Source organism: Peromyscus leucopus, chromosome 9 (assembly GCF_004664715.2).
Source record: "Peromyscus leucopus breed LL Stock chromosome 9, UCI_PerLeu_2.1, whole genome shotgun sequence".
Lineage (NCBI taxonomy): Eukaryota > Metazoa > Chordata > Mammalia > Rodentia > Cricetidae > Peromyscus > Peromyscus leucopus.
The window spans coordinates 57,191,815-57,215,458 of record NC_051070.1 but is presented as its reverse complement, the minus strand read 5'-3'; the positions used below and the strand labels follow the sequence as shown (position 1 = coordinate 57,215,458).

The following is a 23,644-nucleotide window of genomic DNA, read 5'->3' as shown; positions in this document are numbered from 1 at the left end:
GGGAGCCCCGTCTTTCCCGGGACAAAGTCAACCGCCAGCAGTTAGGACGATGGGGAGCAAGATGACTCAAGGCTGAGACCAAGGCTCCCACCAGGATAGAGTTCCAGTGACCTGTCAGTAGTAACAAGACACTGGTGTGGGCAGAGTACAGGGCAAGAAGAGGAGGGCTCAGAACTGCTCTGAGCAGCCAAGAGGCAAACACCAGCATGGTGGTTGAGGTAAGGAGTCCCCATGGAGGCTGAGGTAAGGAGTCCCCGGGAGGCCCATCATTATTCAGGAAGCTACAGGCTGTAATTAGGCTCTTGGGCCCATTAGGAACCAGCCACAACTGACTGCATGTCTGAGGTGAGTAGAGTGGGTGGTGGTTCTGTGGTCCATACTCAGGATTAGGGAAGATGAAAGGATCAGGAGCGGCTGGAAGATTCTAGTATCTGAAGACACAGTCCTGCCCATCCATCCATGGTATAGTGAGCCATTGGTAGGAGGGCTCCACGGTGCCTCTGGTAGTCAGCTCACTAAGACAGAAGGAACTAGAAATGGAGGAGATGGTTCCCTGAGTGAATAGCCCAATGGTAGATGCCTTGTCCTGAACCCTGAGACCCAGGTTGGAATGCCAGCTCTGGCATTAGCATGTTAGGTGGCTGGACTTGACCTTTCTCTGTCTCTGTCTGTCTGTCTGTCTGTCTCTCCATTGACCTCAGCCAGGGATTCTCAGTCCTAGCTGTGCTCATCAAAAGAGCACTGAGAAAATGTTGATGAACTTCTGTGTCTGTTGAGGGCGGGCTGGTGTGTAACCGTCTACACTGCCAACCAAGAGTAGAACTGTTAAGAGACAATGCAGAGCATCTTCCTGGGAGTTCTGAAGTGACCCCAAGGACTGAGATCCCGGGAGAAGGCTCTCCCTCGTGCCAGCCTGCCAACCTCTTCTGCCTCTCCTCTCAAGGCACTGTGGGGAGTGATCGCTCTGTGTAGAGAGGCTGAAAAACCAAATGGAAGAGTGCAGCTGGGGCGCCAAAGAAAACTCTCAGCAGCTTTCCAAGGCTGGGCAGACAGAAGTGGGGCTCACAGCCACTGACCCCTCTTCACTGACACCTGCACACCCAGCCCCTATGTCTAAACAGAACTGTTTTCCCCTGCTTTAAAGTAAAATTCTTTGCCAGGTGGGGGTGGCGCATGCCTTTAATGCCAGCACTCGGGAGGCAGAGGCAGGTGGATCTCTGTGAGTTCAAGGCCAGCCTGGTCTACAAAGCGGTTCCAGGACAGCCAGATTTGTTACACAGGGAAGCCCTGTCTTAAAATGCAAACAAAAAAAAATATTTATTGTGTGTGTGTAGTGTTTGCATGTATGTGTGTGAGCATGTGCTTGGAGGTCAGAGGACAACTTGCTGGAGTCAGTTTCTCCTTCCACCTTTCAGGTCCTAGCTACTGACCTCAAGTTATCAGATTTGGCACCTTAACCTGACAAGGCTCTCTTGTCAGCTTTACTCTTCCCTTCTTAGAAGCTCCTGAATCCTTATGGGTTACGGCAGGATAGAGCAGGTGGTACTTACGGAACAAGTGTTCAAGTTTAATTCCTTGCACACTTGGCTTCTACCCTCCTTTCATACTTTCAGTTATTCATTCACTGAGCAAACACATCCAGAGTGCCTTCAGGGCCCGTGGACTGCCAGACAGTGGTGAACAGGAAGAGGAGCTTATGTCATCAATAATTGCACTTTGTAAGAAGGCCTTATATTAAGACACCCTTTTTAGGTTCTTATTACTGTTGTCGCTGAATCTCACTATGACCCCATGTGGCACTGGCAGGACAGGTATTAATGGTCGTGTTTGTGCTGGTTAGTTTTAACTGTCAACTTGACACAGCCTAGAATTGCCTGTGAAGAGGGTTTTGATAAGGAATTATCAAGATCAGGTAGGTCTTAGGGCATGGCTATGGGGGTGTTGTTTTGATTGTTAATTGATGTGGACAGGCACAGCCCCTCGTGTGCAGCACCATTAATACCTAAGTAAGGAGGCCCTTGCCTAGGTATAAGAACAGTATAAGAGAGGAGAAGCCTGGCTGGGAGTGGACCAGCAATTAAGCAGGGAGCCTGCATGGATTCATTTCTCTCTGCTCTTGACTGTTGATGGGATGTGACTAGCTGCTTGAGTTCCTGCCTTGGCTGCCCCTCAGTGATGGGCCGTCATCTGGAACTGAAAGCCAAATAAACCTTTCCTCCCCTAAGTTGCTTTGTGTCAAAGGAACAGAAATTAAAGTAGGACACAGTGGGTGAGGAGATGAGGTTGAAAGCAATGAAGAGCTCTACCCATCACTCAGCTAATGAGCGGTAATTTTTTTTTTTGCCTCTAACTCCCAAAGGATAGTCCTAGCAGAGACACTGTCTAGCGCAGCCATTGTCTAGCACAGACATAAAAATTATCTTAGAGACATAAATCTTTATCCTAGGGAGAGATAAAGATTCTAGGAGAGGTGTAACCAGCATGGATGCACCACAGGATTTCTGTTTAGTAAATGGAGGCTGGGAATTAGAGCTGGAAGGGGCCGGTCCTACCCCTTCATTTACAGATGACAGAGCACAGTTGGGGAGACAAAGCAGGTGTGCCTGAAGTCCCAGAGCAAATTACAACCCCGGCTCCTTTCCTTCAGTAGGCACCTGGCATCCCCTTAGTGCCTGTACCGCTGCCCTCTCTACCTGTGTTCTAACCATCAGCTCTACGCCAGCCAGACAACCCTTCACTGCTAGCTCCAGGGTCAAAGCCTCGGGGCCTGTCTGAAGGTGGAGGACTAATTCCCTCGAGGTTGGGCTGTGTAATTTACCGGGAAAGATTCTTCCAGATTGGAGAAGTTGTGCATGTGATGACTTAAGCATCAGGAGGAATGTTGGCCAACAGACGCAACTTAAAATCGCACCTTAGCGGCCACACACGTGTGTCCTCTCAGTGAAGTGATGTGGGAAGCTTTCGGTTCCCATGGAAACACTCAGTGCCTGGCTTTGTTGTAAACATAAAATAAGACAACAAATTAAACATCTTTTCCCCTCTCCCACCCCACCAGTCTATATCAAAGAGAAAATAAGCTCGGTGGCCATGGAAACATGAAGATGTTGAACTGAGGGTCCCGTGTACTCAAACAGATGTCCTGCCATGCTTAAGACACAGTTTTGTAAAGACAGCTCTGCTGTGATCAAGGCAGCAGCAAATGTCAGTCTCCAAGAATTCCTCCGGGTACTGTCTCTGTCTCCTCCGTTCTCCATCCCTGGCCCTATAGTGAAGCAGGACCTAAGTAGAAATGTCTCAGCTTCTCCTTTCCTGAGTGCACAGTGGACACATCTTTAAGAACTTAAGTAGGGCACCAGGAATGTGCGTGTGTGTGTGTGTGTGTGTGTGCGTGTGCGCGCGCACGCGCGCGCGCGCGTATATGTTCATGCATGTGTGGGCATATGTACATGTCATTAGCCAGGGGCAATGTCAGGTGTTTTTCTCAATTGGTCTCCAACATATGTTTTGGAAATAGGGTCTGTCACTGGACCAGGAGCTCATTGTTTTGGGTAGACTGGCTGCCCAGTGAGCCAGGGGTCATCTCGTCGTCCCCCCCGCCCCCGGGGCCCCCCCCCCCCCGCCCCAGTGCTGGGATGACAGGTGTACACTGTCATTGTACAATGCTCCTGGCTTTTATGTAAACACTTGAAATTGAATTCAGACCCCTGTGTCTGTGCAGCAAACACTTTACTAACTAATCCGATTCTCCAGTTTTCCGGATTTTCAAGCTCTTGTGACCTATACACATTGTTTAACCAAACTCTCCTGTCTTGTAAGGTAGAGTCACACCAATATCTGCTTTTCCTACCCTCAAATTCCCTTTCTCTATGGAGTATATGTCCATAGGCTCCAGTGGATGTGTGAAATCACACACAGGAGCAGACCCCAGGTACACCACCTGTACCTTATATATGCACACCTATGAGAAAGTTAGGTACATCTCTCTCAAACTATGCAGTTTCCCACTTAGTATTTTCAGACCATGGCCGACCATGAGTAGTTGAAAGCATGGGAGGTAAAACTGCCAATGAGGGGGTGGAGGGAGCCACTGTCCAAGGCTTGTTATGAAGCTCCACAAATCAGTGTGTATAAGTGGGCCATCCCCGGGAAACTTAGAATTTCCTCTGCTCTTAGAGTGAATTCAACACCACCACACAACTGACAGAATATGAACCCTAAGAGCCATCTCCTCATGCTCCTCACTGGAGCACAGCACCCTAGAAGCCATTTTTGGTGAAATATGGTGGGAAGGCTTTGGTTCCCACAGAAATTCTCAGTGTCTAGCTTCATTGCAAAAATGAAAGATAACAATAAACAAAAAGTCCACTCTCCCCGACCCCATCAGCCCAGAGGGAAGAAAAATGGTCTCTAAAGAAAAAAAATGGTCTCTAGTGGCAGTACAAACACACTGTAACATCAAGTGAAGCTGACACAGGCTTAGGACTAGATGGCCAAAGAGGAGCAGGGCATCAGTGACGTAGGCTCCAAGACCAAAGGTGTCCCTGGTAACTGAACTGGAAAGGGTCGCTGCCTTGGATACTGGAGGATGTAAAGGCTGAAGGAGACCAGACAGAGTGGACTTCGGGCTTCCTTCCTATGCTGTAAGGGCCTAGAAGATATCTTTTCATGAGGATTTGGGATTCAAAGGGAGATCATGAGAAGGTACAGTTCACAATTTTGCCCAGTGACCCACCAGCAAGGTGTCTGCATACTGTTGCGGCTTCATGCTCTGCTGGGTTAGAAGTTCCGGAAGGACAAATGCCTTCAGCAAAGACACAGTGGTGACTCAGTTGAACAAGAAGTTAGGCCACATGGCCACTTAAGGGCTCCAATGACTCTGGGCCAAGAGGGAGGGAAGAAAGAAGATAAAGGCTGTGCTTGCTCACGTGACTAAGGTCAGTGGGAAACTTCCACACCCGACCCCTGCATGAGTAACAATGGTCTGGAACCTTCAGACATGAAGGTTTCCGGTCATCCTATTAGAGGCAGCCATGATCCACAGGAATGCCGGTGAGGGCAAAGGGGATTTGGAACAGGAAGTGGAAGGAAGTGCGTTATAAATCCTAGCCGTAAGCACCAGCTTGATTACAACAATAAGGACTGCATTGTCGCAAGCATGTCTTCCTCACTTCCTGTAACCAGATCTGTGTGCGCACATGGCAGAAACTTCGTTTCGTCTTCTCTCTCAGTCCTTTTCATCTCTCTGTTAAAACACAGACGTAATGACTACATTGACCTCCACAGTGTTTGAGTTCTGAGATACGAGGAAAGTGATCATTGTTCTAGAGCCCTCCTTCTATGGAAAACAGTGTGCTTTTGCTTTCGCACAGGATAGTTCATTGTACTGTGGTAGCTCAAAATGCAGCCTTACGATCAGCTCCACTTGGAGACTGAGAGTGGCGGCCTAAGGAAATGTGTGAGCTGCCATGTTGGTGCTGGGAATTGAACCGGGGTCTTTTGGAAGAGCAGCCAGTATCCTTAACCTCTAAACCATCTCTCCAGCTCTAAGGAGACAAGTATGGGTGACAAGCTGACAAGGGGTAGATTTATGATGGCTAATTTTATGTGTCAATTTTAGGGGGCTATGAGGTACCTAGATATTTGATCAAGCCTCACTCTGAATGTCTCCGTGAGGGTGGTTTTTGTTAAGGTCGACACATGGATTGGTGGTCTGAACAAAGCAGATTATGCTCCTTAATGTGGGCTTAGCTTCGTCTAAGCAGTTTAAGGCCAGGATAAAACAGAAAGTTCGCCCTCCCCTAAATAAGAGAGTTCTTCCTGCCTGATATTCTTCCAAATGGGATGATCTCTACAGATCTTGAACTTGCCAGTCTTTCTAGTTCACACAAACTAATTTTTATGATCTGTCTGTCTGTCTGCCTGTCTGCCTGCCTATCACTTAACTATCATCGACTTAACCTACATTCTGTTAGTTCTGCTTTTTTTTTCTGGAGAATTCTGGTGAATAAAGGAACTTAGGGAGATGGAGGAGAAAAAGAATGCAGAGTGATGGATCTCTGAGGGACACATAGTTGGACAGGCATAACAAAGCATTAATGAAGAGGGAAGAAAAGGAAAAAGTCAGTCTGCATACTTGCCTATGTGGGCTAAAAGAAATCCATGAATAAATCAAATTTTCTGTGAAAGGTAAAGTCAGAAACCACCTCACCTTCACCAGGAGGTTTACAAGAACCTCCTTCCTTCCCTCCCTCCCTCCCTCCCTCCCTCCCTCCCTCCCTCCCTCCCTCCCTCCTCTCCCTTCCTCCCCTCTTTGATGTGCTCCTTTTTTTGAGATGAAGCTTCACTATGTATCTCTGAGACTTAGTGTGTAGTCCAAGCTGTCCTTGAATCCATGATCATTCTCCTGCCTCAGCTTCCTGAGTGTTGAGATTATAGGTGTGCACCATTAAGCCTAGCTCACAAAGACAGAATTTTTAAACATTAAAAAAAGATTTAATTTTACTTGGGTATGTGTGTGCCCACTTGCATGTGTATACCATGTGTGTACATGTGCCTGTGGAGTCCAGGAGAGGGTTTCAGACCCCCTGAACTTAGAGAGGATCAGCCTCCTTATTATGTGGGTGTGGAGGGAACTGGGAACGGAACCAGGTCCTCTGTAAGAGCAGCAGGTGTGCTTAACCACTGAGCCCCCTGAAGACATTTCTTAACATTGCCTGCTGCTTTGGAAGTTGGTTCCAGGATGATTTCAGCGATCTGTTTCCCTATCCAGCACCCTCTATCTAGCATCCTCTATGTCCATACTATTAGAGATTACCCTAAAATCAAATGCTCCTGTATACAAAAAACAAATAAACCATGAGTTCCTGGAGAACCCAGCAAACCCCTCCTCTTACCTCGGATGACGGTGACATTTCGAAGGATTTCTCCATGCTGTGTGTCTACAGCCTTCATCTCCTCCATGATCATGGAGAGGTTGCGGACATTGAAGTCCAAGCGAGCACTGAGCAGACTGAAGCGCTCCCGGAGCAGGTCTGTGGTGCCCAGCATGAGGGAGACAGACTTATTTAGGTAGTAGAGTTCCTCAGCATGGGTGTGGAAGCCCAGTGTGCAGGACAGCCTCACATCGTCCAGGTACTTGAGCATGCTGTGCACGTGGTTGTCGGTGGCGTTGATGTTAGTGAAGATGGTGCCAATTTCGATCTCGTGAGAAGCCATGCGTCCTTCCAGGGACTCGAACCTCTCCACTGTGCGGTTCTGGGCATATCGGGTGTGGTATTGGAGGTCGTGCATGTTCTCCTCGTGGTCATCCAAGAAGGAGGAGATATTGTCCAGCTGTAGCTGCAGACCCATGACCTGCAGCACCAGGTCATGCATGCTCTCAGAATTCTGGCTAATGCGCTGTGAGGAGGCCCCCAGGGTGGCCTGAATGGTCTTGACCATCTCCCCAGTCTTGGCAGAAGTGCTGCGCAGACCCCCAAAGAGCCTGGTGTAATTCTGCCAGTCTGTGACTATCTTCTGTAGGGTCAGAGTCTCCTCGTCTGTCTTCCGCTGGATCCCATGGATCCACTCAGCGGTCTGGCCCACTGTGAAGTTGATCTGGTGGACAGCAGCCCTGACGTCATAGCACTCCTGGGTGAGGTCCTTCAGAGTGGTGTCCATGCCTGCTGTGGTGGCCTGCCAGCCCCTCACCTGTGCCAGGAAGAGTCCGAGGGACTGATTTACCTGGTGGATGGAGAAGGAACAACTGCCCATCTCCTGGGAGATTTGACTGCTTGTGGTGGTGAGCAGCTCATGGGCCTGGGAGGTCTGGTCCAGCTGGACCTCCTGGGCCAGCAGCATCTTCTGAAGCCCCTCCAGCTCCTCTTGGAGCTTCCTGATCTCCTGCCCCAGCTGCCCAGCCTCTCGGCAAAAGGAGCAATTGTTCAGGGCTTTTGGGTCTTCAGGAGAAAAGGGGACAACATTTTCAGTTAAATGGGACAAAGGTGCTTCGTGTGTGTGTGTGTGTGTGTGTGTGTGTGTGTGTGTGTGTGTGTGTACATGTTTATATGCATGCAGGCATACACACATATGTGTGGAGGTCTGAGGACAACCTTAGGTGGTGTTTCTTGGGTGCCATCTATCTTATTTTCGAGACAGATCCCCTCACTGGCCTTGAGCTTGTCAATCAGGCAAGGCTGGCTGGCAAGTGAGCTCCAAGAATCCACCTGCTTCCATCACCTTAGCCCTGGGGTCACAAGCTTGTGCTACCACACCTGCCTTTTCCACATGGGTTCTTGGGATTAAGCTCAGGTCACAATGCTTGTGTGGCTGAGTTATCTCCCTAGCCCCAAAGGTACTTCTTGAAATGCAGGCACAAGGAACTGGCAAGTGGCTTCCAGACCCTGCTTCCTTTCCTGCTACAAAAACCCCTCTCAGAAATCCCTGTGGAATTCCATCTTTACTCTACAATCTGAAGGGCAGGATTTTGGATATTTTTCCCCCCACAGTATCACTGCATTCTCAAGAACAGATCTTAGTAACTGTTCTGAGGTGACCAAGAACCTCCATTGTGCATTTCATTTTAAAATGTTTACACATATTTTAATATCTGTTGTCTTGGTTGAAAACTCATAATGTATTTGTGAGGAAGGTGGCCCTGGTGAGTTTTTTTTTTCTTGTGACTCCTAAGGAATAAGACAGAAAAGCAGCTTACCAAATAGAACTCTATTATTAGGTATTAGGGCAGTGCTTTCTATTCACCAGAGAAGTGATCCTTAAACCCACATATGCTATGGCTCCTTCTTACTCACTCTCTTTTAGAATGTTCCTAAACATTCTAAAAGCAGGATAGAGACCTATTGTGAACTGTGCTGTGGTTTAAGGCCGTTGATCTGAAAGAGGCTCATGTATCAGGAGGCTTTGCAAGGTCTTAGAAATCATTTGAGATGCATGAGGGTATTTTGAGAACGGACCATGCTTGCTTTCCTTGTCTGCCTAGGGTCTGTGGCTGGATCAACAGACCATATAGAAACTGTGCCCTAGTCCTTGTTGTATCCCAGCATCCCAATCCTCCTTGGATAGACAGTGCTCAGCCAGAGAGGGAAGCAGGGATCCGTGGCTGGTCTGAGAGAGTAGGCAGCACCTATCCATCTTTTGATAACACAGGATGGAGGGCCCTGTGTGCTTCTGGACACTAGAATCTTACCCAGTCCTTGAAGATTTTCTTGCATCGACACAAGCTTCTTATTATAGATGGACTGGGCCAAGGAGATGTCTTCTGAGAGAGAGTCCACCTTCCTAAAAACTGGGGAAACAGAAGAGACACCGAGCTGGGTCATGGTTCAGAAGTAGCCATCATTGGTGAGATCATTTTACGGTCTGCCACTGACACCATTTGTGCTTCTCCCAGGGTATAAAAAAAATCCTCTCTTGTTGAGGACACTCAAGGTACCTCTTCTCCTAAGCTTACAAAGTTTGATGTGTAGATATGACTGATGGTCCATCTTGGAAATAACCCTTATCTATGATGGTTGTGAGGACATGATTTTTCCCTTGGGGTAAATGTTTGGATGATAACCCTTTGATTTGTACAAATCCTCAGTAAAGGCTTCCTCTAGAGCAGCCTCTGCTACCTTACAGTTCACCCCAGCCTGGGCCCCACAAAAGCTGTTGTGTCCCCAGGGTTTAGAGCATGGCTCAGCAGAAGCAGGGTACCTGGGCTGATCCGGCAGAAGCCTGGATAGCCCTGGCAGTGGTGAGAGGGTATGGGTTGGACTAATGACTGACACAGATCTTCTGAAGGCCATGTCGGGCAGAATAGAATTAGTTTCACCCAAATCGACTTAGCTTCTAGACTCAGATTGACACGAAGTCTGTTGGGTGACTTGAGGAAGGTCAATGAACCTTTCCAGAATGAACAGAGTCGTCTACAAAATGAAAACATGGAGCCAGTGACTTCTACAGCTCTTAGCACCTCCAAACCTGTATGTTTTCTTTTTTTTTTTTTTTTTTGAGACAGGGTTTCTCTGTGTAGCTTTGCGCCTTTCCTGGAGCTCACTTGGTAGCCCAGGCTGGCCTCGAACTCACAAAGATCCGCCTGCCTCTGCCTCCCGAGTGCTGGGATTAAAGGCGTGCGCCACCACGCCCGGCAAGAAGTGTATGTTTTCAAATGATTTAGAATCTCTGGGCTCTCATGAACACTGTAAATCTCAGATATGTCAAGAGATGGAGTTAATTAGTAACAGTGACATGTTTGAGAGATCCTAGGGACAATTTCACATACTGTTGGGTTGGGGTAGCACTTTACAGTTGGCAATAGTTATTTCGTTTGAGCCTTCTCTCAATTAAGAACCTATGTATAGATGAAGGAAAAGAAATAAAGAAACCTGACAATTGCTATTTTGACTCTAATGTCTACTGGGCCAAGGTCTCATTCCATGTGTTCGCACTACTCACTGAACATCTCACATTTTGTAATCACATATTAATTTGTTAAGGTATTCCATGTGTTCTCACTACTCACTGAACATCTCACATTTTCTAATTATATATGAATTTGTTTAGGTATTCCGTGTATTCTCACTACTCATTGAACATTTCACATTTTGTAATTACATATTAATTTGTTTAGGCATTGTCCTTATTTTTCCTGCCTTCTCATCTTGTTATGGTTTCAGTGTGAAATGTGTACTCTAGGCTCATGTGTTTGAATACTTGGTCCCCGAGGGGTGGCGCTGTTTTGGAAGGCATGGCCTTTCAAAGGTGAAGCCGCGCTGGAGGTCGTGGCTCACTGGCGTGGGCCTTGAGACTCTTATAGCTAGGCCCCACCTTCCTTCTGCTCTCTGCCTTCTGCCTGATGCGGCAATGTGTTTGGTCGTCTCCTCCTACCGCCGTGCCTCCCCCACCATGATGGACTGCTCTCAAGTGATAAGCCAGAATGAATCCTCCCTCCCTGAAGTTGCTTGGTGTCAAAGCAAAAAGAAATGTAACTAATGCAGCCAGGGGTGTTGGTTCCCAAATACCCCCAACCAGGAGCATGACCACGTGCCTCTGCAGGAGGGTGTTCACACTCAGGGTCAGTACCTTGGGTGATGGTTGCTCAGGCCTCAGTTGCTTCTCACTACACCCAGTCTTGTCACTAGTGTCAAGCAGGTTGGGACAAACAGATTTCAGTATGATGGGACCAAACTGATTTTAGACAGTTTACCGTAAACTCTTAGAATCTAGAAAGTGGAATCTACCTGGACCTAGCCACATGATAGCACCGTGGTCACACTGACGGCACCCTATATGAGAAGCACCGAAAGTCGGGTCTCCTGGCCTCACCTACAGGACTCTGATTTTGTAGGTCTTAGTAAGACCCAGACATTTACATTTTAATGAATACTGAAGGCAAGCTTGATGCAGGTGGTACCCAGTCTTATCTTGAACAACACACACACACACACACACACACACACACACACACACACACACACAGACCATGGATGGTCTTAGAAGCCACTTGACCCAGTGGTCAAAATCCAGGGCTCTACAACAGATTCACCTGGAGAGCTGAAAGTTATGGATCCACTCTATTACCCTGGGAATAGGAGAGGGCATCAGTAGTTCTGAAAACTCCCAAATGATTCCAACACAGACCTGTCAAACTCATCTGGTTATCCTCTTCTACTCAAAACCCCATAGCTAACCCTTAACCAGGGATTAGAAGCAAGTCTAATCTCCTAGAGGATTAACCACAATAAAGTCCAGAGCCAGGAAGATGCTTGTGTGGGTTGCAGGAGACAGATGTGGAGTGCTTGTCTCCTCGGGGGTCGTTTTTGGTGTAGAAATCTAATCAGCCACTCCCGAGCAACCAGGGTCAAGGAACTCTGAACTCACCCAACGAAGCCAGCACAGCCACGGCCACCAGGAGCAGAGCCAGGAAGAGGTACAGGATCCTCACCGACGTGTGCAAAGACAAGTTCTTCTGACAGCGGCTGCAGTGGGGTCCTGGCCGGCCTGCAGAGGACAAGGAGACGGTGGTGGCTTGGGTTGGTGGTGGAGGCTGGAGTGGAACGCTCAGTTCCATGTTCCTGTTCTGGCCTACCTCATCACTTTTCATGCTGGGCTCACAGTGGGAGTTTTCCACTTTTATCCCTTACTTGCTCCTACCTAGACTGAATGTCTAGAACTTTCTGGAATAGAGGAGACAGAGACTACCCGACCCCCTCCTTACCAGCCCTTCTTTCTTGGCAGTATCTTCCTTTAGCCCACGAAGTGGCAAGATGCCTTTCCTCTCTACACGGGTCCTGCCAGTGGTCCACAATCCCAGCAGCCTGCTCGCCCTCCTGCCTAATGCTATGCTCTCTTGCGTGCTCACCACAACCCAGTTTGCCCATGACTTTCTGGGTTACAGGACTGGAACTCTCCTGCCATGATAATTCTTCATTAGGGGCAAATCGTGATGCTTTAGAGAGTGTGTCGGGGTTAAGATGTAACGCCCCACTCCTGGGGACTCCCTCAGCCCCAGGCACGCCAGAAGCTGGTCACCAGATTTCAAACTGGACAAATAAGCTGTGGCTGTTTTGGAAACCAAACAGGGAGTTCAAGTCCACCAGTCAGGTTGCTGCACAGAGGGGAGAGGGAGCAGGTGTTCCTGGGAACTCTGGGAGATGACCAGCGCCCACTGAGAGCGTATGAAGGCCCCAAGGTGAGTTCGGCTTAGCTGTAAATGATGACTACAGCAGTGATTAAACACCTAGTGCCTGGTCCACATGGTGCACTAGAATCAATTCAGAATTCTGAGGGCGGGCCTGGGGCATCACGGGGTGCGTACAATGTCCAGTCAGGGAAAGGATGTAAGGTGTAATCTATACCGAATGCCACTGAGGGCCCTAGTCCAACCAGCAACTCAAATAGCAGGAGCAGCAAAGTGGAAGACAGGCCTTGGGCACAGAGCTAGGGGAGTTGGTAAGGGTTCCTGTAAGGGCTCAGGGGGAGCCCTGGAGGCATCTGACACTTCCACCAAATGCTGATTTCATCCATACTGCACAGTCCTAGGCCGCACCGCTCTGCCCTTCCCTCTCCAAGGAACAGTAGGAAAATGAGGGCAAGAATTCTGGTACCACACATTCGGACACATTGCTCACCAGTCTAGAGATGAAGGCAGTGAACTCTCAGCTCATGGAGGAGATAGGGAGTCCCTGAGTACTTACCTTCTTGGGTGCATGGGAAGGATGGCATGTCCTCGTCTTCACCAGCCGGGTCCTCTTCAGTAATGCACAGTACATCCCTGTCACTGCCAGCTGATCTCACTGCAATGGAACCAGTTGGGTCAGACCCTACTGCTGTGGGAAGGTCTGTATGTCAAATTGCTCTGATCAGTCAATAAATAAAACACTGATTGGCCAGTGGCTAGGCAGGAAGTATAGGTGGGACTAACAGAGAGGAGAAAAGAAAGAACAGGAAGGCGGAAGGAGTCACTGCCAGTCGCCGCCATGACAAGCAGCATATGAAGATGCCAGTAAGCCACGAGCTATGTGGCAAGGTATAGATTTATAGAAATGGGTTAATTTAAGCTATAAGAACAGTTAGCAAGAAGCCTGCCACGGCCACACAGTTTGTAAGCAATATAAGTCTCTGTGTTCACTTGGTTGGGTCTGAGCGGCTGTGGAACTGGTGGGTGACAGAGATTTGTCCTGACTGTGGGCCAGGCAGGAAATCTCTAGCTACACACTACCTTGGCCACCAAGCCACTCCTTCCCTCTCTAGCTTCCCATCTGGTATCAAGGCTCACATCCCATGCCCACCCAGTCCCTAGGTCCAATGTAAGCTGATGTAAGCTGAGAAATGGGGCAAAGCTAAGACATAGAAAGCCAAGTTACTGAGACATCTCACCTATCTGGTGTGAGATGTGCCCATCTCCCACAGTCTAGAAAGACACACAGGCCCACCTAGTCTGCACCTTGCTCAGACCCCTAGGGGTGGAACAAAGAGATATAACAATGTGTCGATTGGCCCAGCACATGGAACAGAAGCAGAATTTGCCTGCTGCAGGCACAAATCTGATTTGGCCCTGCATGGGCTCCAAGACTGTGTCCAGTCAAGCTAGGAAGGAGGAAACAGAAATCAACGGGTGGGCAGATAAGGGATGAGTACATTCTGCCTCCTGTATGTACTTCACTGGAGACTCACTGAGGTGTCAAAGGGGTCCAGAATCAGGTGATTCCTAAATAAGACCTAAGTGAGGTGTCTCATTATTGAGAAAACTGTTCTTCCCTCCCCCCCTATCTCCTCTTCCTAGGAAAATGATGATGAGGAAGGTGTTCTAATAAAGAGGAAGAGCAACTTTGGGACCAACTTGGACTTTGCTCTGGGAAATGGGGATAAAAGCCAAGGATGGAACCTAAATTACTTAGACGAGGCATCTTTGACCCCCACTTTTAAAAAATAGTTTTATTTATTTAAATATTTAAATGTAAATTCTTTTATTCATTTAGTCTGCAGTGTATGTGCATGCACAGACATGTCATAACTAGCATGTTTTTTTTTTTTTAAAAACGAAGAGTTAGAGCTCATTAAGATGAGATTTTAACGTAGGTTTAGGTCTGATCATCAACAGAGAGATACTCAGGAAGAACAGACATACCCAAGTTTGACTGTGGGCTTCTCAAGAGAAAGTTCTGCTTACAGGTCTTGACAATAGCCATATACGTAATTAAAAATATTTTATTTATAATTATGTGTATATGTGTGTGTGCCTGTGTAGGGTATGTGGGTATGTGCAAGTAGGTGCAATGCTCACAGAGGCCAGAAGGCGGCATAGGATTCCCCTGGAGGTGGAGTTGTAGCCAGTGTGAGCCTCCTGACAAGGGTGTTGGGAACTTAACTCCAGTCCTCTGGAAGAGCAGCAAGTGCTCTTCACTGCTGAGCCATCTCTCCATCCCCAAGCTATATATATCATTGCCACGGCACCTGAAGCTACAGCTCAAATGACTGGTTAAAAAAAAATTCCTCTTTTTTTATACTTTAATGACTTTATACAATTCCTGCAAGTGAATTTACTGGATTGGACTATAAAGATATTTTGATAATAAGGTAATTAACAAGTTTCTCTCAAAGAAGGACATAAAAATTGTACTTCAAGCCGGGCGGTGGTGGCGCACGCCTTTAATCCCAGCACTCGGGAGGCAGAGCCAGGCGGATCTCTGTGAGTTCGAGGCCAACCTGGGCTACCAAGTGAGTTCCAGGAAAGGCGCAAAGCTACACAGAGAAACCCTGTCTCGAAAAACCAAAAAAAAAAAAAAAATTGTACTTCTAACTACATGGCATATACCAATCTGCTGGCATACCCCAATGGGTCTCATAATAAAAACAAATGTGTTTATGAGTTTTTAACTCCAATTATCTCCATATTTTATCTTGTACATTGAAAAATTGTTGGTGAAAGGCTTGTGGTGGATGGACACTGTACCTCAGGGGTAAAGCAAGTATTTGCAATGTATGATGCCCTGGTTCAGCTCCTAACACACACACACACACCCACACACCCACACACTCACACACACATGGAGACTCTACTTGGAGTCTGGAGATGCTGGGTTTTCTGGCCATTTCTGCCAAATGGCCCTTTTCCCTCAGCCTCTGTTCCTCTCCTTCCCCATTTTTAGAGGAACCAGCTGGGATACACGTTAGAATCTTTACTGAGAGGTGTGGCCTGACACTGACCAATCAGAGTGAGTGTCATGACCAATCAGAAAGGTCTTGGACTGTCCCAAGGTGAGCAAGACACAGTGATGGCAGTGCTCAAGAGGGACAGCTTCTGGGGGCCAGGATTTGCTGTGGGAGCTGCGGCCCAGCTGCCCCCTGTAGGACTCATGGTCACATGTTCCCATCAGCTCATACGTTGCAGACTCCATGCCCATGATACGGTCACTCAACCCTATATTTGTTTCCCCTCCGGCTTGAGCTCCTGGTTTAAATGTCTCTGCCCTCCCCATTTCCCTTCCCCCATCCTCCTCCTCTTGTTTCTCTCCCAAGAATTCACCTTCTTTGGGACTTGTTTTGCTTAATCCTTGGAGACTTCTCTTTTCTTTCATCTTAGCTGAGCATTTGGTAATACATTTGTCGTTTACCTCTTACCTCAAGTTTAAAGCTCAAAGAATATGCTGGAAGCAGCCAGTTTGCTTTCCTCGGTTTCATTTTTGAAATGTGGTGAAGTGTTGGGTCTGGCCTCAAGGCAGCCATCATGACAATCCTATAAATTTTACAGCCTAAAGTATCAGTTTTATGGTCAAAGAGACTGAGAGCCAAAGACATTAAGAATGTTACTAACGGCACACACACAATACAAGTGGAGAAGCCAAGATCTGGACTCAAAAATCTTCCCTCTCTGGCCCACATACTGTAACTGTGAGTGAGGAACAAAAGCTCTCCAGAAGTATTGCTCTTGCAACTACAAGATCAGAGGGTAGAAAGGCGAAGGGACAGGCCCTTCACTGAGCCGGAAGAACTTTGAGGGCTGTAACAATGACCAACAGCCCTGGGGGGGGGGGTTGTCGACCTTTGGCGCCTGTGTCTTCATGTCCCCAACACTGCCCTCCGTGGCCTCTGCAATCAACTGGGAAACTGTGATGCAGAGAAGATGGGGTGCTTGATGAAGTTCATTGTCAATTTATCAGAATCTATGTTCACCTGGGGATGGGCCCCTGGGCATGACTAGAGTGTGATTATCTTGATTAGAATTACTTGAGGTGGGAGGACCTGTCTATGGTGGGTGACACCATTCCCTAGCTGGGATCCTGGAATATACGGCGAAAGGGAGCTGAGAGGTTCATTACTCTTTGCTTCCTGACTGTGGATGGTGTGGCCAGATGATTCGGGCTCACGCTGTCTTGACTTCCTCACCATGATGGACTGTACCTCTAACTGTGAGCCAGAGAAACCCTTTTTCCTGTAAGTTTCTTTTGTCAGAATATTTTGTCACAGTGACAGGAAAAAAAAAAACCCAAGACAGTGGGCAAGAACACTTGAGAAGGAGAGGCAACCTTGAGCGGACTCGTCGGGGAGGAGGGAAGGAGGGTCCCATCACTGCCATAAGCCCCCTCTGCTTAGCGTCCCCCCCCCCCCCCCCCCCCGCCGGGTCTGTCACAGCTCAACTGTCCCTTGCTGCATGTACTCCAGGGTTGTGGATTGAGCCTCTGTGGAACTCAGCAGGCAGCTCTCATGCCCGGGGCTTGAGTCCTAAGGGCGGGCAGGCTGATGATTCAAAGACAGGGGCAACAACGTTGGCTTTGAAACCGGAACAATTTTTCATCATGCTTTCTGCCGGTGTTTCTACCGCTACACCTGAAGACATCAGCAGCTCTCATGATCCCAAGACTCAGAGCCTCACCTCCAGAGGAATTCTGCGTTGAGGGAGGCTGAAGATGGAAGTGTTGGGCCTTAAAAACACCCCTACTCCACTGCCTTAATTGATCCCTACAAGTAGGCTGAGAAGGATATGGTATAAAAAAAATTAGAGAAATTAGTCTCTGGGTTTGATAGCTGGATGAGGAAGTGAGTGTGTGTGTGTGTGTGTGTGTGTGTGTGTGTGTGTGTGTGTGTGTGTATGTTGGTAAGCACTGTAAAGAAGAATGGCAGAGTGGGAGAGGAAAATAGGGATGAGACGCACAGTTTAATGGGGTACACGCATTTTTTTTTTTACGTGCAACCCCATGGAATCAACCTTTTCAGCTTTGCTTTGCAACTTGGGTTGTGACCCTCCATCAATCTGCCAGCGGCTTACAAGGATTGCTTGGCCCGGGCAGCTTACAGCTTACAGGGTGATGATCTCTTTCCCAAAAGCTTCGGGGCTAGGAGGACTAGAATTCTTGGGGCCATTCTGTGCTTGTCCAACTAACACCTCAGCCGCTAGCTAGGGTGGCTCAGGCGAGGAGCTCTTTAGAACACTGTGCTATGAGGCCTGCTCAGATCTTCCCGCTGAGCCCCTCAGAGAGCGTCCCCTTCCTTCCTGTCCATGTCCTTCATTTCTCCCCCCAGTGGTGCTTCTCGGCCCTCCCTCATAACAGGGCCTCCTCCCCGTTCTGGCTCCAGAGCGTATTTCATCACTCCACTGTTTATAGCCTTTGCAAGGAATCTGGGATGATTTAAATGAAGCCTGGCTGACACCAGCCCTCAGCAACACACCCCTCCCAGGGCAGTTTTGTCACACCCTTGCTCCCCCAGTGAGAGCCCCTCAAATTGCCTGCCATTAGCAAACGGGAGTTAATAAGGACCACCACTTTCCTGTCCCGCAAAGAGCGGTCGGTCCACCGAGGGGAAGTGACAGTTCCTGAGTTGGCTCTCTTCCCCGTGATGACATCTCAGCTGCTCCTTAACTCATAGCCCTCCCCAGCCCCCACGGAGGGCTTCTCCTCTTCCTAGTCCCCCGACTTCCTGCTGTCCAGTGCCGAGCCCTGCCCGGAGGGACTCTGGTCGGCCCATATCTGGAACGCTTCGGCAGCTTACCACTTTAGCCTCTCTCGCTTTAATGAGAACATAATCCAAAGCATTTGCGGGGCTCCCTCAAGCCAAGTCTTTTGTAAGCCCAAACTCCGTGTGTTTATGTCTCATTGAGCTTGTTCTGGTTGGGGACCAGATGGACCTGCAGACAGGAGAGTGAGGAAATCCCCGCTGGTGAGAAGATGAAAGGAAACCAGAAGGGAAGCAGAGCACACCCCTGGTGCCGGGCCAAATGTGCTCCCCTGAGGCAGGAGAACAGTTTTCCTTCATCACCCCATTTTCCCAGCTTTCTGGGCCGAGCTGATTTGGTGTTGGGTATACTAGCTCTCAGAAGGGAACTTACAAGTCAGAGTCACTGCTATCCCATTACAAAGACCCTAGGATGGTAATGGCTCCTCGGTGTCCAGGAATCTGGGGCCAGACCCCAACACACATGCAGCATCTACCGGACTGCACATGAGAGCTGGGGTAGGACCCTTTCACCCAGACCTGCCGTCTGTTTACTCATCAGACAACCCCCCCCCCCAGCACTGTGTCACCTCCTTCAGGTCAGCCCAGGGCTGATGTTGCCTGGGCGTCAGTCAAGGTAGCTTGCTGACTCTTGCTGAAGGCCTGAACGTTCTCTGCTGGTTCAATCATGAGCTCGTTTTAATTTAAAAACAAGTGAAGATTAACCATTAGAAATATGGTTTCAATCTGTTTTATTCTTGGTATTCTCTATGGCCAAGGGAGTGTTGATGCGTGGGGTTTGCAAGAGCTTAACACGCCAGAGCCAAAATGATCGCTCGGGGGCTTCAGGCTTGAACTGCCAGGAAATGGAAGTGGGGAGGAGGGGGGCCGAGGGAGGCAGCAGAGCTTAGGTGGGGCTTCCCTGCCTTCTACAGAGCTAGCTAGAGACTGGATAAGACATTCTTTTCCTAAAACCAGAAGGATTCCTGTTTGGGTGAGGAGTGGGTGGGAGGGTAGGGACAAGAACATATGTGACATTTAGGACTCTGGATTTGCCCAAAGTTATGGTGACCTTTCTGTAAAATATAAGGGTGGCTGGGTGTCCAGAACAGCAAGGAGAGCCTTGTTCTAATAGGACAGAGGTGTCCAGAGCAGGCTAAGCTTCCAGGAAGGAGTTGCCTCCATTGCAGGTACATGCTGTGTGTTTTCTCTTCTCCCTCCTACAGCTCTCAGCATCAGGAACAGGTTGGGCTTGGACGAGGACACTGGAGCGGACAAGACATTTCTAGACCTAAAAACTTTTGTGAAGCCCCTCTGAGGGACACCTAGAACAGCATGGTGCCTGGGAATCATGAAAGGGCAAATATCTAAGGCTCTGGGAACCAGTCACTGCCTCTCTTGTCCCAAGGCCACAAGGAATCTGAACTGTGACGATGTTGGAGTGCTTTCACCTAGAGAAGACGCCAGCCGGGTGCTACTCTTCATGTGGCCCACATTGCAGGCAATGTGCTTGGAAAAAAAGGAAAAACATCAAACAGCCTTTAAAGGCCAGTGTTGCCAGCCAGCTTCATAAGGTAACAGCAAACACTGCAGGGTTGAAAGGGCTTCTGTTCCACTGGTACCTGGGGGCGTAATCTTCAACTTAAATGCCAGAAGGAAGGCCAGAGAGGAGGGATTCCTTGTTTTTAAGCTTTTGCTTGCAAGAGCCAGGTAGAATATTGGATTGGTAGGTGCATGTCTTGGCACCTGGTTGCAGTAGCTGCTGACTTTCTCAGGGTCGAGCCTGGTTCAACTTTTCCTGTTGTAGGTAGAAAACATCCGGGATGTTCTAGTGCTAGCCATCTGCTCACCCAGACACGGTCCCTGACACAAGCTTTCTTCTGGTTGACCAAGAAATGTGTGATTGATTCATCCTTTCTTCCCCCCACCCCCCTGGATCAAATTCTTCTGCACAAGTCAGAAGGGGGAGATTCGAGGAATAAAAAAGGTCTTTCTTTGGGCACTCCAAAGAACATATTTTGATGACTACCTTCAGCCGAGTTCAGAGTGGGTTTTCCAAACAGCCAATTGGGACAGGAAAAATAAAGATGTGGGAAACCTTCTCAGGAGCCAATGCTATATTTAAAGTTTCAGGACAGCTATAGTTTAAGGTCGGGGAATGCTATAATTAGGGTCCCAGGGTTGTTTTCATCAGAAGCCGCCTGCTACTGCCCCTCTCCATGGCTTTGTGGGTTCCTCTGAAGCCTGGTGGGAATCTTCTGTCCCTCTCAGCTCCAAGGAAGCCAGGCCTCTGGTTCCGATCCGTGTGCCCAGCTCAGTAAGCTGGCTCTGCCAGGCTCGGTGCTCCTGTGGTATCTTCACTCTCAACCCCTTTCCTGGTTAGTCTTCACCCTTATACTTATTTGTTGCGAGGATCTAGGTCCCTTCTATCCCTGCCACCTCCTTCTGGACCTTCTCTCTGTGACCTCTCGCTGTGTTCTTGGTGGCTCTAGACATTGTGAGTTCATTCTTGATTTATCCTAAGCAAGGATAAATTCCTTTCTCTAAACAATATTCTCCCGTTTCCTCTCCCTTGTTACTAACTGTTGGCATTTGGGATCCCATGGTTTTCACAGTCATCCTAACTTAGGGGTAGCCTAAGCTAACTCTAACCCTCTGCTAACCCCAATGTCTACCCTATTTCTAAGCAGTTCCCCAATGGATGACATGACATCTCTTTGAGAAGAGAGCTAGGAGTTTTCAGCCCAGGCAGCAACCATCCCGATCACACCTACACTAGAATCTTAAGTAGAAACAGCCCCTCCTCCACTCCCTGGAGCCCCAAGACTCTAGTGGGATGGTAGAGATGGGAGTTGGCAGTCTGCTTTATCCTTGTTGCCAATCCGCTCTGTGGAATGCCACCCTTTCTCACTTCTCAGGTTCCCTGATGCCTTTCCTGTGACACCCTCCTCCTCAGAGCCTCCTCTTCTGTAAGACAACAGCGGTGTTCTCCCTGGGCTATGGATGCCGAGAATGCAGCAATAAGAGCAGCATAAGGCACACTCCCATGTAGATTAAGGGTCGCAGCCACTTTGGGTAGGGTTATTTTCCTATCCTGAACCCAATCACAGCTGTCATCTATTACCACGTCCCAACCCCCATCCCCCTCAGGACCAATTTCCAACTTCCAAGAAACCCTTTTTACAAAGTGTGTTCACAGAGCATGGTTCCAAAACATCCTTTGTGGGGGGAAGAAAAATAAAAAGCTTTTAGCAAATATTTCAAAAAGAAGTCTTGAGGGAAAAAGAAAGACATTTAAATGCATGTCTAATTCTGTGTTTCTCAGACTGACTTGACCTCAGAACTTCCTGTCAATCTGGAAAAACATTCATTGATTGATCCTGTGGAATGAGGATTCAGAGGTGCCCTGTGTTGGAGAATGCTGCTCTGGATAGTACCAGTGCTGGGTTGGATTATTCTTTCCTCCTCCTCCTCCTGCCGTACCTGTGAATGGAGCAACACCGAGCTGAAGCTTCTTAATTGAAATCTGCGGGTCTCAAGCTCCACGCTGGCTGGCTGCAGCTCAGCCTGCTCACTCTCTGGAGCACGACTGCCATTCCTCCTCACAAATGGGCTCCAGCACCTCCCTTTGCACCCTGCCCCCACGCCTTCCCAGTCTCTACCACACTAAGCCTGTACACTTGTTCTCCACCTACCCACAACCCATCTTGAACCCCAACAAGAGCCTTTTGCAGGGTCAGAGAGCCTGTAGCTCTCTCCTGGGCAGGCTGTTGGTGCTCAGCCTGTTTTCTCTGCACTGTGGAAGACAGCCCCACCCCAGGCAGCAGAAGTTCTAAAAAGACTGATGACTGCGGTCTAACTTCTTTATCTTTCACTGGCGCCCTCAATCCATCTGCTTCTTACTCAAGCACAAGTGGACAGTGTGGGAGGGGACCCATGTGGATTTAGAACAGATCAGGGTTAAGTTGACCATATGCAAATGAGTATTCTCCTCTGACTCAGTGTCCCTTCTAGGAACTTTCCTAAAAGGATAACTATGCAGCCAGCAAAAGTGCCTACAGAGTTGACCACTGAGTGCTATAATAAACCTAGTGGAAATGTGGATGGCTTCAATGCCCGTGAACTATTGCAGAATCATACCATGGAACATTACAAAAATGTTCCATAAAAACGTAGATTTATGTTTATTACTGGGGAAAATATATGCATCCCTTCTAAAAATTCTTTAAAAATATTTTTAAGATTTATTTCTTTATTATGTATCCAGTGTTCTGCCTGCATGTGTACTTGCATGACAGAAGAGGGCACCAGATCTCATTACAGATGCTTTCGAGCCACCATGTGGTTGTTGGGAATTGAACTCAGGACCTCTGGAAGAAACAGCCAGTGCTCTTAAGCTCTGAGCCATCTCTCCAGCTCTTTAAAAATATTTTAATGTTAGAGATTGAACCCAGAGCTTTGAATATACCAAGCACAAGCTCTACTATGAGTCTACATCCCCATTACCTTGTGTTAATTTAAAAAGCTACACACAGGGCTGGTGAGGTGGCTCCGTGGGTAAAGGCACTTGCTGCCAAACCTGATGACCTGAGTTCCGTCTTTGGAACCCACATGATGGAAAGAGAAAACTAGCTCCCAGAGGTTGCCCTCTGACTTCTGCCTGTGAACTGTGGAATTCATACCACAGCACATACTGCCAACGCCACCAAATGGAATCTATACCATAGCACACACTGGCAAGCCCACCAAAAAACAAACTTAAAAATGTAAAAATAACAAAACTGTGTAAGACAAAGTAATATAGATAGTATCTTATCTTTGTAGTGGGGGAAGGTCTATATAAAGTTTTATGAAAATATGTCCATCTATGTCTTGCCATCTGTCAGCTCTGGGATGTGGGGATTTCGTAAGTGCTGTATTTGCCCTCCTTTTTGAAGTTTTTGAATTTACAAAATAACCATCTAGGAAAGTAAATGTCCAAGTCTTATGAATGCTTCTCCACACCTTTGACAGGGTCTCCCACTCTTTTTCTATCACCATTGACGGGGTCTCCCACTCTTCCTCCATCAACTTTGACGGGGTCTCCCACTCTTCCTCCATCTCCTTTGACGGGGTCTCCCACTCTTCCTCCATCATCTCCTTGTTTCTGCTCTCTCCCCTTTTCTTCTGTCCCTCTGTCTTCCATTGAGTGCTGGCCACCTCTTCAGTCCCAGCTTCATTTCTTACTCCAAGA

The 23,644-nt window shown here is 48.2% G+C and overlaps 1 protein-coding gene across 1 annotated transcript in view; it reads right to left on the bottom strand.

The window, feature by feature from the left end:
• Window positions 1–23,644, bottom strand: part of Scara3 (scavenger receptor class A member 3) — a 34,646-nt gene that overhangs the window by 5,404 nt on the left and 5,598 nt on the right. The window contains exons 2-5 of the mRNA XM_028890020.2: window positions 13,176–13,274; window positions 11,860–11,979; window positions 9,185–9,283; window positions 6,894–7,937 (exon numbers count right to left, since the gene is read on the bottom strand). Coding sequence (XP_028745853.1) covers window positions 6,894–7,937; window positions 9,185–9,283; window positions 11,860–11,979; window positions 13,176–13,274 — 1,362 coding nt within the window. The remainder of the gene's footprint in view (window positions 1–6,893; window positions 7,938–9,184; window positions 9,284–11,859; window positions 11,980–13,175; window positions 13,275–23,644) is intronic.